Here is a 13,470-nt window from a genome sequence, read left to right as displayed (position 1 = left end):
GGGATTTATGTTTAAAAATATATTACTGTTAATATATTATTAGGAAAAATTTAATATAAAATAACACATTACTAATAAATTTATTACATCTTTCTTTACTACTTTAAATCTAATTTTGTTAAATTTTATAAATTATATTCATTCATTTTTATTAATTTTATTGCTATTGTTGTTGCTTTTACTTAATTGTTATTTTTTTCAGCATGAACAGCTGCTATCTTCTTTAGATTTTGTATCTTTTTATTTTTTAAAATTATCAATTGTAATTCTAGATGGTTTTTTAGTAGCATTCTTATTGTCAGTGTAGAGTTCTATTTTTTAAAATGTAAATTAACTTAAAATTAAATTTATTTTTTTTAATAAAGCAAAATATATCTTCAATCTTATTTATCATAAATCATTCTCTCTTAGTTATCAATCTACTTTAAAATATTTAATTTTTAATCTTTTTAACTTTCCTCAAGACTATAAAAAATATTATTTACAATTAAATTACTAACTTACTTGCATTTTTATTTAAACTTGTTTTTTTCTTTTTTAAACAAATAATACTTGCTTTTTTCTTTGTATGCTAAAAAATAATTTGTTTTTTACTATTTTTGAATCTGTTTTTTTAGTAAATTACCAATTTTTTATCTTAGAGAGTTGATTTTCTTATCAAATAATTTGGATAAAAAATAAATATTAGTTAAGATGATACTATTTATTATCATCTGTCTGTCTGTTTTTAGTTAGTTTTTTTAATTAAGTATTTTAATAATATTATTAATTTTAATTCCTAATCAAGTAAAAATTTCTGTAAGTATAGAAAAAGAAATATTTAAGAATACCTTCAGCTAAATCTGAGAAGAGCTCCTTTATATTATAAGAATTTTTAGCAGAAGTTTCATAATACTTAATTTTATATTGTTTTGCAATTTCTTATCCTTCTTCAGTTTTAATCTACCTTTCATTATTTTTATCATATTTATTACCAACCAAAATAATTTTGCAATCGTTTTTTTCATTATTATTTTGTACTTCCTAAATCCATTTGTGTGCCTAATTAATTTAATAAATAATACATAAATTCTTTATTCTTTTAAAAAGATGCATGAATGTTGTGCAAATAAAACTTGATTATTTATTTATGCTAAAGTAATTAGTTTCTATCCTCATTTTGTTATTCTTAAAAATAATTACCTTATTTATTGTGCTTCTATCAGTAAGATCAAACACAACTATAGCAGCTTAAGCAGACTTATAGTATACAGAAACAATAGAAGAAAATATCTCTTGCCCAGCTGTATCCTTTATTATATCAGTTTTTAAATTTAATTTTCAATTATTCTTTAAATAGTTTATTAGATTGGTGGTGTGCGTAAATGAATAATCTTTAAATAGCTAATCCTAAAACTAAGAATTAAAATAAATTAAGAATAATTTACCCATAAATTTATTTTAATTTTGCCTCCATTGAAAACTTAAATTATTTTATCTGAATAAGCCTATTGATTTCCTCCGATAGAAGTTGGTTTAGAATCTGGATCAAACTAGTCATTTATGAATCTATTAATTATACTTGATTTACCTACTCTTTCTATTTATCATACAATATAATTTATTAATAAGTTTAACAAAATAGTTTTAAAGGCTTGATTATTTTTAGAGCAAATAAACAAAATGACATACATTCTCCAAGAAGTATAACCTTGCTTTCTAGAATTTTATTATCTCTTCTCGATGCCATTATATTTGTTTATTTTTTTTCTAGTACAGTATTCTTTTTCTTAATTAATTGGATATGATGTTATTCTTTTAATAAATATTTAGTTATTAAATTTTGTGATACTTTTAATAACTCTTCTATTCTATTAGAACAATTTCACATATGCCCAAGTCTATTGATTTATTTGTTTTTTTGTTATCAAAAAGTGACTCAATTTAAATTAAAATACATAGGAAACAAACAAACAACTTATTGTAAATCTTTTTTATGATGAGTTTTGGGAATATCTGATAAGATTACTTATGTCTTAGCCTAATTATTTAAATAAGCGTAGTCTATTTTTACTTTATCTTTGGTAATTTGTTTTAGCAAAAGTAAGAAGCATAAACTTGAATTTAATTTTGTCTTTGTTTAATTTTTTATTAACAAAATACAAACAAGCAAACAAACAATAGAAATTGCATATTTTAAAAAATCGTCATTACTGTCATTCTTTAATTTTATTTTGATATACAACAAGCATTAAAAAACTAAATTAATTCAATAAAATATCTTACAATTTTTAACAATAAAAAAATAAGGTGATATGTTGGTTGGGTAAGAAATATATTTGTGGAATCAAATATACCCAACAATAAGCTTAACTTATAAAACTTGTATAAAATTATTAGTAACTTAAAAATTGCTTTTACATCATTTAAAAATTTTATTTGTATCAAAAGCCACTAATCTTCTTACTCTCCAAATTTAATTTGAAAATATTCTCTCTTCGTAACTAAAGTACTCCTCCCAAATTATTTATCTATGACAAAGTAATAATACAGTGGTTTTTAATTTATTATGCGAAACGAATAAGCGATTTTACGATAAGTTAAGGCAAAAATAGTTCAACTAAATTAACTTTTCAAGATATATTTTTCTTCTATCAAAATTATCTTAAATATTTGTCTTTTCTTCTCTTTTTTATTTAGAATATTAAAAAAATAATTTATTAATTAAAATAATTCTACATTGCCTCAAATTTCAGAGAGTTCAGTGAGTTCATATTTAAAGTAATATATTTTAGCATTTTGACAATACCATCGTTTGTTAATTTATTTTAACTAAATTAAATTAAAGTAAATTTAAATTAACTCTTATTTTTTTTAGACTTTTGCTCTTCAATTTATAAAATATTTAATTAATAAAATAAAATTTACTTAATTTTAATGTCAAAAATATTTAAATAATTCAAACTTTTTATTAGATTTAATACTCCTTCATCTTCAAATTCATTTTCACTAATTTAATGTTTTTTTATTTTATTAGCTTGAGTTTTATGAATCTACTTACCTTAAGTTTATTATAACTTATTTAAGGCTACCAAAAAGATTTTAAAAGGTCCTTGAAAGCTATTCTAATTAAGCATAATTAAAGCAAGACATTCTTTAAATCAGTTGAAATTTTTAATTTTGAAAATAATTAATTCAAAAATAAACCTCAAATCTAAAGATAGTTTTTTAAGATTTAGCTTTTCAATTGTGTTACAAAGAGTCTAAAACGAAGGCTTTGTGAAACTATATAAAAATAGTTTAATAATTGATTTAAGAATAAAAAACAAATAGAATTAAAAAATAAAATAAATCAATTCATAAAAAATACGTAGCAGATATGTGTAAATCTAAGAGAGTCGGTTATAAACTCTAAATCCCTTCTATAAGTTTAAAATATCCTTAATTTTTGATACCATTATCTCTAAAATAAAATTTTAAATTAAAATTCAAAAATGTCTTTAAAAAATCATACTTGATTGATATAGAAAAACTTTGTAACTTCTTAAAAGCCGAGAGTTATTCACCGATATAAGAAGCTCCCTCATCAAGAATAGAATTATTTCTTGTTTATTTTATTATTTTATTTAATTTATTATTAAAAAAGAGAAAATTTAGATAAATGAGCTAAATTAATTTAAAAAGTTTTTAATTTTAATAAAACCTTAAATGAAGAGTCAGTTCCCTTAAATTATCTTAATGTAGGATCAAAGAATTAATTAAAGATTTCATTCCTATTTCACTAATATAATTAGTACTAAAATTATTTGAGTTAGTAGACATCTTCAAAGATATAATACAAATTTACTAAGATAGATCTATTTTAACTACATCTAGACACTTTTACTTTCTTATTAATTCGCTCAAAGATTCTAATCCTATATCACCAATACGATTACCTCTATTTTTTTAATTAAGGAAATAAAAAAATTAAATTATGTATTTATTTATTGGAGACACGCATATTATAATTGATTTAAAAAAAGCCAAGCTAGCAAAGAGTATTAAAAGAAATAATAGATTTTTTATGATATTAAAAAGTGTTTTATAGAGTTACCCTTAAAATTGTAGAGTTAATTCCTGTAATTTGTAGCAATCTTATAAACTTTCAGCTATTGATTTAGCTCCAAGCTTTCCAATCTAGTTATGACTTTAGAATATTTTATTAAATAGTTTTTGTTTTGTTTATTAAAATAAACTTGAATTTAGTTTAATATTAAATTGCTTTTTTTACCTAATGTCAAAAAACAAAATCTATAAATCTTTTAAGGCTTGAAGGCCTTCAGCTATAATTTCTGCACCATCTTGCCCAATATTATTAGTGCTTTTATAACATAAATATGTTTTATTAGATAAATAAAACTAACGTAAAGTAATCTAGCATTTAAATTTAATTGATAATAAAACGCTAAGTTTTAAACAAATTGGTATTTTAAGCTCAAAATAAATAAGCAAACAAATAAATAAATAAACAAACAATTAAAATTGTAAATTACGAAACATTAAGGTGAAGATGAGTGATTTGCGGGTTTAAAATAAGGTCATCTTTAACTACCTCACATCCATCATCACTTAAATCCTCATCTCTAGTTTATAAAAAATAAATAGGTAAGTAGGGATTCAGTCATGTGTAACACAAGCAAAAAAATATTAGCATAAAAGAGAATTATATAGAAATGAATGTAAAAGAGTGAGTAGCGAATAAATGTTTACTAGTAACATATTCTGTTTGATGTTTTATCAATCATTTTTTGTAATTTTGCATTAAGATATATTAGAATATCTTGCTTTTAGTTGATAAATAAAAGATAAGAATATTTATAATTATATGAAGTGATGTGTCAATATCAAAATTAATTAAATAAATAAAATAATTGTTTCTGACCTTATTTGGAAAAAAGATCTTTTCAGAAATAATTGATTTTTGTATGATTATCATAATTTCTCTTTTCTTAAAAAAAAAGAAACATTCAACAATAATTGCAATTAGATATTAATTCTTTCTATCTTTAATAAAGAATATGTAAGACAATATTCATTTTACGTAAATATGATACTGTTGCTAGAACTATAAAAATAATTCACAAAAAATAGACACTTTATATTTTATATTTGTAGTAACTATGTGCCATACTAAATACTTTTAATTGATCTTTTCTCATTTTCTGTATCTTTTTTGAGGACATTACCTAAAATATAATGTTTAAATACATTTGGATGCACTCCTTAAAATAGTTAAATCGAAAGTATTTATTTTAAAGAGAATAAAAAATGAAATCTCAACTAGAATAGGTTATTTAATAGATATTTTTTTTAGTCAGATCAAAGATATGAGGAAATAGTTTTTGGCAAAGAGGAAATAGAGAAAAATAGATAGATAGACGACAATTTTCTTAAGATGATAAAAAAACATTATTAACTATATTTTTACGATATACAAGAAGAAATGACTATTGAACAAATAAAATTTAATAGTAATTATCATTTGATTTATTTCCAATAAGCAAACCTATGATGGTTGTCATATTGGAGCTCACTTTTTACAATATTGATTGATAAATTCCTTAGCTTTTTTTTCAAATTCCTTTGGATCAGATTTATATTGCTTAGCAGCTTCGTTGTTGATAGCAGAATCAACATTAGGTTCAGCTAACATAGAGGCAATAATTTCAATAACAGTTTTAACTTACTTTGTGGGAACCCATTCCTTTTCACCAAGCATTTCCTTGCAAACTTCACCCTTGTCGGTTACGTTAGGGTGCCAGATCATAGTTTCGAAAGCAAAGTCAGGCATTTTGAAAGGATAGTTATCAGGGAAGGAGCAGATAACCTTGAAGTTGTGACCATGATAAACGCTACCTTCAGGGCCAGCAATGGTGATTTCCCACTTAGTTTGGTCGTTACCTTTCTTAATAGAAACACCTTTAGGAGGGTTGTTGCTGATATCAGCGAATTCCTTTTCCATACGCTTGTTCATATCTTCTTTTGTTTATATATTTTATGTGTATATTTAATAGCAAAAGCTCTTTTTACTTTTTTTTTTGCTTTTTAAATGATTTAAATGATTTATTTAATAAAAATTATATAAATTTTTTTATGTTTCCGACTATTTAACAATAAAAAAGAAAGGGGCCTTATCCTTATTAATGATTATTAATATCATTTATCAAATTAATTACATGAATAGAACTCCATCAAAAAATAATTAAATTAAGAAAATACTAATAGATAGAACTTTAGTATCAAAAATATATAAACAACCTTTATTTAAAAATAATTCCTCACTCACCGCTTTCATCAGATTAGCTGCTATATATTAATCTTTCCCTCAAAATTATTTATTGAAATAGCTATTTTTCTATCTCTCTATACTTTAGTTATTAATTCTTTCAAATGTATCTTTTTCTTCAATTCTTTCTTGTTTCTTGCACCTTCTTATTCAATTTAATAAAATAGTTATTTATTTTTAATACAAAAACCATAAAAATATAATAAATCTATTCATTTTTTAAATAAAAAACTCTAAAAGATTAAAATTTTACAACGAATTAAATTATTTAATACAAATTTTAATGTCAAGAAAGATGACCAATCTCTTACAACAGATTAAATAATTATTATTTTACTTAATAAAGAAATTTTTAAGAATTTTATTTAAAATTTAAAAAGTATTTTAATTTTCAGAAGACTCTTGAAATAATTATAGATCTATTAATTTGTTAATAAAACTTTAAATATTTTTCATTCTATATAGTTAGAACTTGCATTATATAAAATTTAGAATATTTAATTAATATAAAATTAAAATTTAATTGTTTGTCACTTTAGGTTAAGTATATATTTTAAATAATGTTATTTGTTTAAAATATAAAAAACTTTTATTTAATAAACTTTGAAAAGTAAAACTAGTAATAAATAAATATGAATAATTTTATATAATTATCAATCAGTACGGTTAATCCTGAAATTAAAATATCACTAACTATGTTGGTGCAGATCTTGATATTTTATTTACTTTTTAGGCTTTTATATTAATTTTGTTCATATTTTACTTTCACCATTTATAAAAAAGCAAAAATTGTTTTTAGAAATAATATTAATTTCATTTTTTATTTTTATGCATTAAATTTTTATTTTTTTACCTTTCTTTTGAGAAGAGGAGGTGAGATTTATTTGAAGAAAATAATATTTAATTGATGAGTTTTTTTATTTTTAGGCACTATTTCTTGAATTTAAAATAATTATTATTATTTAACTACCCTCCCTCTGAATGTCAAAAAAATTTTAAAGTTGCTTTGCAAAAATTTTATTTTAAGATAATTCAATTAAATAAATTAATATAAGTAAAGATAAAGATTTATTGTTATTTTTAATTTTAGATATTTAAATCAAAAATGAGATAATGTTTTTAAAGATTCATTTGATTCTTAAAATGTAATAATCTTGAAATCATACTTTAAAAATGACAAGAATTAATATTATTCTTTTATGCTAGTATAAACTAAATTGATTATGCAAATAAAATTAATAAACATAAACATTTGCAATATTTCTTTTAACATAAACTGATGGATATTGAAATTTTACAAAAAATTTTATACACAATTAATTAGTGTCTATAAATTATCATTTTACTTATAAATCTTAACAATCTATAAAAAACAAAAAATTTTTTAAGATTCATTTGATTTATAAAAAATTTTAATTTGTAGTTTGATAAAATATAATGAGTAAATTTTTTTGCAATGATTTTTTTAATAAAGATTTATTATTAAAATAAATTCAATTATGAATTTTATATAAAAACAGAATCTAATAAAAAATTTTAAATTTTAAATTGAATATTAATAAACTATATAATTTTGGGCTTTTCACTTGATTAATGAAGATAAAAACGAATTATATATTCATTTTATCTCTATTTAATTTAAAAATTTTTTTAAATATACAATTTAGTCTATAACTTTTTGATGAGAATTTATTGTAAATACATACTTTTTAAAAATAAAACTAAAAATGTATCTATGATAAATAAGGCAAGACTAATGTTTGATAATTGTTTGTTTAAATGTATATAGAAAACTAATTTGAGAATTATTATTTTATTATAAAATATTAAATAATTTGAAATAAATATATATAATACATACATTTTAAGTTAATTTAGATATAAATAAAAGTAAATTTTTAATTCCCTTGAAAAAAATTTTTTTATGATAAGATTAAAAAATACAGCAAGTAAGTAGATACATACCCAAAAATTCTTTTAATCACTCATTAGAATCATCTTTTTCCTCTTGCATATCATTATCTTCATCATCGTCATCTTCAAAGTTTAAGTTTAGCACAAATCCCTTGTCATCATCAAAATTGATGGATTACCACTAATCTTTGTTTTTCTTTTTTGTTTAGTAAATTTTTTTATTTTCTTTATCTTACTCAGTTTGAAAATCATCCTTCCCATCCAAGTTTTCACTTTTAAGTCTATATCCAATTTCATCTAAATTTTTATTTGTATTAAAAAATAGATGTTAGTTTATTTAAATTTAATTAAATACCTCCATCTTTTAAAAGGTAAGGACTTTTCTTCAAATCTTCTAAAATATCTTTTAATTTGTTGAATAAAATATTTAATTTATTTTTAATTATTTAATTTACCAATTAATTCACTCTCTTGTGGCACTTAATTTTATTAATTTGAAGTTTATGACTTAGAAGCTGTACCTTTCTTCTTCTTACCTTTTTTTTTTGTAATGGCTTTTAACTATGATTCTTTGTATTTTTAAATTGTTTTTAAGTTGATTTCTCGCCACTCAAATTAATTTATGTAATGCTTAGCTATATCAATTTCATCTTCAGTAATTTCTAATTTCAAATGCTTTATAATCTCTCTTTTTAAGTCATTTATAGTAGGTGCCTTTCCAGCCTTGAAGATGAATTCTTCATTTTATTCGTAACTTTAAGTTTCAACTTTACGCTTTGTGATTTGGAGGACTAAGTCATCTTCTTCTAAAACTTCTTTTTAAGCTTTAATCTATTTATTTTAAATTATACAATTATAAAAACTAATTATTTAAAAGATCTTTAAATTTTTCTACCTATACACACAGCACTTCAATTGAGCTACCAACAATTTTACCAAATTTTTTATCACTCTTTTTCAGTATAGTACCCATTTAATGGTTTTTTCTCATTTCTCTTAATCTAATATTATCTTTTTCCTTATTTTTTTTGATAAAGAATAGTTTAAAATATTAATCTTTATTAACTAATTATCATTACTAATTTATCAACTAAGTGAAGTGTGAGATCTCTAAGCTTTTCATTTTGAGCTATGGTTTCTTTTATTTCATCTACAGTTAAGTTTTTATTTAAGATAATTTAGCCTATGAAAGCAGAATTGGCATAATTATCATCAGGATAGTAATAGAGCACATACTCTTATTCAGAAACTCCTACATTTTATGTAATTGATATCAAATAAAATAGTGTGCATTTTTTTAAGTTTGAAGAGTTTAAAAGTTGTCCTTCTCTTTTCACACAAGTTGAAGGTTGCTCATTTTCATCTACTTTATACACGAAATATTCCTATGGATCCAGTTCTAACAGAGAACAAGCTTTTTCTTTTCTTTAATAATAGTAATATGTTATTAGCCTTTGCATTTAAATATAAATCTTACACTTCTTTGATTGTTGAAGATTGATTTGCTATCACCTCTCTTGATACATCTTGCTGAAAATTATCATCATAAAACTTGAAGGTGATGATAACTTCTTCTTTGTTAGGAGTAGGGCCTTCCTCTAATTATAACCTAATTTCATCTTATTAAGTACTCTCTGGCATAATTTCCTTGAATGATTTATCATAGTCTTCATGTTTATAGATTTTATTTTCGTCAACACTATTACCCGAACATATATTTAAATTTAATATAAAGAATTCATAACTTACTGTCTGAATCTCCATGTTAATTTTGGGTCGTTTGTTAAAGATTCGACAAATTAATTTTTAATTTTCATAAGAGTGTCATTTATATTAATCACTTTTTATTTGAAGAAATTTAAATTAAAAATAATTCAATATAATTTAAAATTAATTACCATATTTTTTTGGCTGTCCTTTGCCATATTCTAGAATTATATATCTTTGATCTTCTTAGAGTTTTCCTTCCTGAATCATTTCAGTCTTATTTAAAATAGATAATATTTATTTTATTTGATGAAAGGTTGAATTATTAAAATTACATCTTCTAATTCACTTAAAATAATGGTTGAGTCTTAGATGATGCCTAAATCACTAATAGTCTATTCTTCTGATGAAACATGATTTGGAATTTGCTATGTAGCTCCTCCGTTGGCAACTTTCAGATACTATTTATGATAAGGTACATCATATAAGTGTACAAGAGTTTATTTAAGATCTCTCAAGCTTCTACTACTGTGGAATATAATATCACCCTGATTCTCACCATTTTTTATAACCTTTTAAATAAAAACTTTTACTTAAAATTTACTATTTAAATAATAAATTTTTATACCTTGATCAAATAAGGAGTGTTTTCTTTACCACAATATTTCTGCATTTTATTGTAATCAATTTCATTTTACAATTTACTTATATATATGAGTTCTGAGCGATGTTCTAAATCCATATCTCCTACTTTCTTTTTTAAAAACAAAATTTATACAAACAACCAATCAAACATAGTTAATTATTAAACTTTACTTTTTCCTCATCATAAATAACCTCTTAGTAAATTTAAACCATTTAATTTTCACAATAGGCTATTTCGAATAGGGAATACTCGCTACTTAAGTTCAGCAGTTCGTAAAGATCAGAAACTTTTTAATTTTTAGAGATTTTTATCATTTTTGTAGGTTCTGCATTTTCGTTGAACTTAAAAGTCTTTAACTATTTTATAAATAATAATTATATTTTTTAAGATAAGTTTAAATAATTTTACATTCAAATTTTCATAAGATCTAATTGCCAATTCTATTGAATTTTTTTCGTTTTCATAGTGGGTTCTTTCTTATTAGAAAACATTGTTGATGGAATTAATGTGCTCTTCAAAGTATGCAGGTATTTTCAAGTTTAGCCTTGGAAGAGATTTTTTTCTGTACAATAAAATGTAAGCACTTTCTTTATCAGAATTACTACCAAATTATTTTTATATTTTATTTCCTGAAATGCATTTGATGATTTCATCATCAATATCAAACCAATTCTCTAATAGACTTTGATTTTCGACTGGAATTGGAAAAGGTTCATCATCTTATTAGTCATTACCTTTGTTTGCTCTTCTTGTATTTCTTTTTAAAGATTTGTTATTATAGCTACTACTGCTATTTCCATTTTAATGATTCCCGTTGCCATTCTTTCCATTTGATGACTTTTCGTGGTTATCTTAGATTTCTATTTCCATCTATTTTGATGCACTTTTTGTAGAAAAAAATAATAAGTTATTAAACATTATTTAGAATTGTGTACTTATTTACTCTGAATTTTAATTTATCTCATCTTGGTTAGATTCTTTTTTAATTTTAGGATCTACCCAGTCACTATTTTAAGAGAAATCTCTAATATATGTATGATAGTGTCCTTAATAATATTTCAAAATTATTTTTTATTATATTTAAAAAACTTTATTTATTTATTTACCTCCATGAGCTCCACCTTTATGGATAAGTACAGCATAAAGCTCATAAATAGATTATTCTCCTTAGTCGGATTATAAATCATCAAATTAATCACAAAATAGAGAAGCATCTAACTCTAATCCAAAGGTAAATCTGTCATTCAGCTTACTCCTCTACAATTTTACCATATCGAATTCAAAACGTAGCAAAGATATAGTCAAAATGTTAGGAAGTTTTCTGATAATTGTCCCCTTTAAAGCGTCTTACTTTTAATTTTATAGTTTAATTAATTTTAATTTAAATTAAATTTGATCAAATAAAAACTTTTATTTTATTTTAATTTAATAATTTTTTTTAAGTTAAAATAAATTAAATACTTTTTGAAAAAATTTTCATAAACTTTAAAAAATAGAACTTAAATATTTATATTATTTTGTTACCTTAGAGCCACAATTTTCACAATTGTATTTATTGTCGCCATTAAGCTTTTCATAATTTTAAAAATTGATCAAACTTTCTTCTAGACAAGTTTACCCTTTGATCTTTTTTATTTTTTATGAAAGAATTTTTATTTAATTTTTAATTGAATTATTTATTTTACTTAAGTCATTAAATCATATTATATATTAATTCTTTCACTAGAATTTCCGCAATTTAAACATTTTATTTTATCAACAGTCTCGATTCTTTAATTTTAAAATAACAGATTAATGTATCTAAAATAATAACATTTATTAGATTTTATAGTTAAACAGCATATCTATCTATTTTCACTTCAAACAATATTTTAGAAATATTTATCTTCATTAATCAATTAATGTTTTATTTGATTATTCTTATTGATCAGATATGCTATAAAATAGCTAAATGAAGGGTAATTCATAAATAAAATTACTTGAAGTTTTCTAATAGTTTATTTTAAAATTCAGTTCCTTTAAGAGCTTTTTCTAATCCATCAAAAATAACTCTATTATTTTAAATAGAAAATTGTTAATATCTAGCATTGCTTTACATATTCAATTTGATTTAATCATTTGATTAGCAGAAATATATCGCTTGTTTTACCTAATTGCTTCCTATATATCTTGTTGCTACAGGGCTTCGTTGGAGTCCCAACCAAAACTTTTAGTAACGTCTTCAGTGCTTTTTGTTTAAATTTTAAGTATATATAGTTTTTTATTTCCAAGTATGTATGTATGGAGCTCTTTGTTAGTCGTTTCATAAAAAATAATTTATGAATATTTTACCTCATGTGAGAAACATTTAATTCCTACATTTCTACAAAAAGTTTTTGGAATGCTAGCAAAAAGTTGTGCCTATTTGTATTTTCTACAAAATTGCTCTTTTTAGTAATATTTTCTACCTTTTTTATTTAAATTAAAATACAAAAAAGTTTGACTTAGTGCTAATTGCTCATTTTTTCAGCTTATTGCTTTAGATAAAATTTGATAAAAGTCTTTACACATAATTGCATATCAAATATAGATTTTCTAAACTCTGGAGTCGCGTAATATGCTTAAATCAATGAATTTAAATAGCATGTGGCACCCTTATTTTTTAATCCTACAAATTCCTTTGACTATCTCTCCTAAACGGGCTTTTCTAAGTTATGTGCACAATTTTTTGGTTTAGATTCTTCTTACATTTAAGAGTACTTACTAACTTACTGCTAATTAATTTTCACTTTAAAATAGGAATCTTTAATATATTTTTTAGTCTTATCAATCTCGCTATCTTTTAAGTATTGAATTATAAATAAACCTATATATATTATTATTATTAATTATGAATAAATCAAATAAAGGATATAAA

At 22.0% G+C, this 13,470-nt stretch overlaps 5 protein-coding genes across 5 annotated transcripts; all 5 read right to left on the bottom strand. All coding sequences in view use genetic code 6, as the record gives it.

Annotated features, from left to right (window-relative positions):
- Nucleotides 1-198: 198 nt before the first annotated feature.
- TTHERM_00290900 (Ras family protein) lies at nt 199-1,729 on the bottom strand (the record flags this gene model as incomplete). The annotated part of the gene is made up of 5 exons (XM_001018707.2): nt 199-311; nt 831-1,041; nt 1,183-1,290; nt 1,428-1,579; nt 1,672-1,729. The coding sequence occupies 5 exons, from the start codon at nt 1,727-1,729 to the stop codon at nt 199-201; spliced, it is 642 nt and encodes a 213-aa protein (XP_001018707.2).
- Nucleotides 1,730-2,401: 672 nt separating this feature from the next.
- On the bottom strand, nt 2,402-4,766 carry TTHERM_00290890 (kinase domain protein; the record flags this gene model as incomplete). The annotated part of the gene is made up of 13 exons (XM_001018706.2): nt 2,402-2,666; nt 2,719-2,811; nt 2,908-2,988; nt 3,041-3,133; nt 3,187-3,264; nt 3,350-3,442; nt 3,494-3,583; nt 3,683-3,775; nt 3,827-3,919; nt 4,076-4,168; nt 4,253-4,342; nt 4,515-4,604; nt 4,732-4,766. 13 exons carry the CDS (start codon nt 4,764-4,766, stop codon nt 2,402-2,404), a joined length of 1,287 nt encoding a protein of 428 aa, XP_001018706.2.
- A 785-nt stretch (nt 4,767-5,551) lies between these two features.
- Nucleotides 5,552-5,995, bottom strand: TTHERM_00290880 (ubiquitin-conjugating enzyme E2; the record flags this gene model as incomplete). Its single annotated transcript, XM_001018705.3, has 1 exon — nt 5,552-5,995. The coding sequence occupies one exon, from the start codon at nt 5,993-5,995 to the stop codon at nt 5,552-5,554; it is 444 nt and encodes a 147-aa protein (XP_001018705.1).
- Nucleotides 5,996-6,346: 351 nt separating this feature from the next.
- TTHERM_000290879 (hypothetical protein) lies at nt 6,347-6,763 on the bottom strand (the record flags this gene model as incomplete). The annotated part of the gene is made up of 2 exons (XM_012798269.1): nt 6,347-6,449; nt 6,561-6,763. 2 exons carry the CDS (start codon nt 6,761-6,763, stop codon nt 6,347-6,349), a joined length of 306 nt encoding a protein of 101 aa, XP_012653723.1.
- Nucleotides 6,764-7,339: 576 nt separating this feature from the next.
- On the bottom strand, nt 7,340-13,303 carry TTHERM_00290870 (ubiquitin carboxy-terminal hydrolase; the record flags this gene model as incomplete). Its single annotated transcript, XM_001018704.2, has 18 exons — nt 7,340-9,052; nt 9,117-9,239; nt 9,301-9,646; nt 9,699-9,920; nt 9,971-10,061; nt 10,120-10,204; nt 10,264-10,500; nt 10,557-10,682; nt 10,745-10,930; nt 10,983-11,457; nt 11,518-11,620; nt 11,681-11,924; nt 12,099-12,200; nt 12,260-12,344; nt 12,554-12,625; nt 12,724-12,801; nt 12,906-13,021; nt 13,121-13,303. The coding sequence occupies 18 exons, from the start codon at nt 13,301-13,303 to the stop codon at nt 7,340-7,342; spliced, it is 4,587 nt and encodes a 1,528-aa protein (XP_001018704.2).
- Nucleotides 13,304-13,470: the final 167 nt, after the last annotated feature.

Source organism: Tetrahymena thermophila (genome assembly GCF_000189635.1).
Source record: "Tetrahymena thermophila SB210 genomic scaffold scf_8254594, whole genome shotgun sequence".
Classification (NCBI taxonomy): domain Eukaryota; phylum Ciliophora; class Oligohymenophorea; order Hymenostomatida; family Tetrahymenidae; genus Tetrahymena; species Tetrahymena thermophila.
The sequence above is the reverse complement of the archived record's forward strand: the minus strand, read 5'-3'. Positions and strand labels throughout refer to the sequence as shown.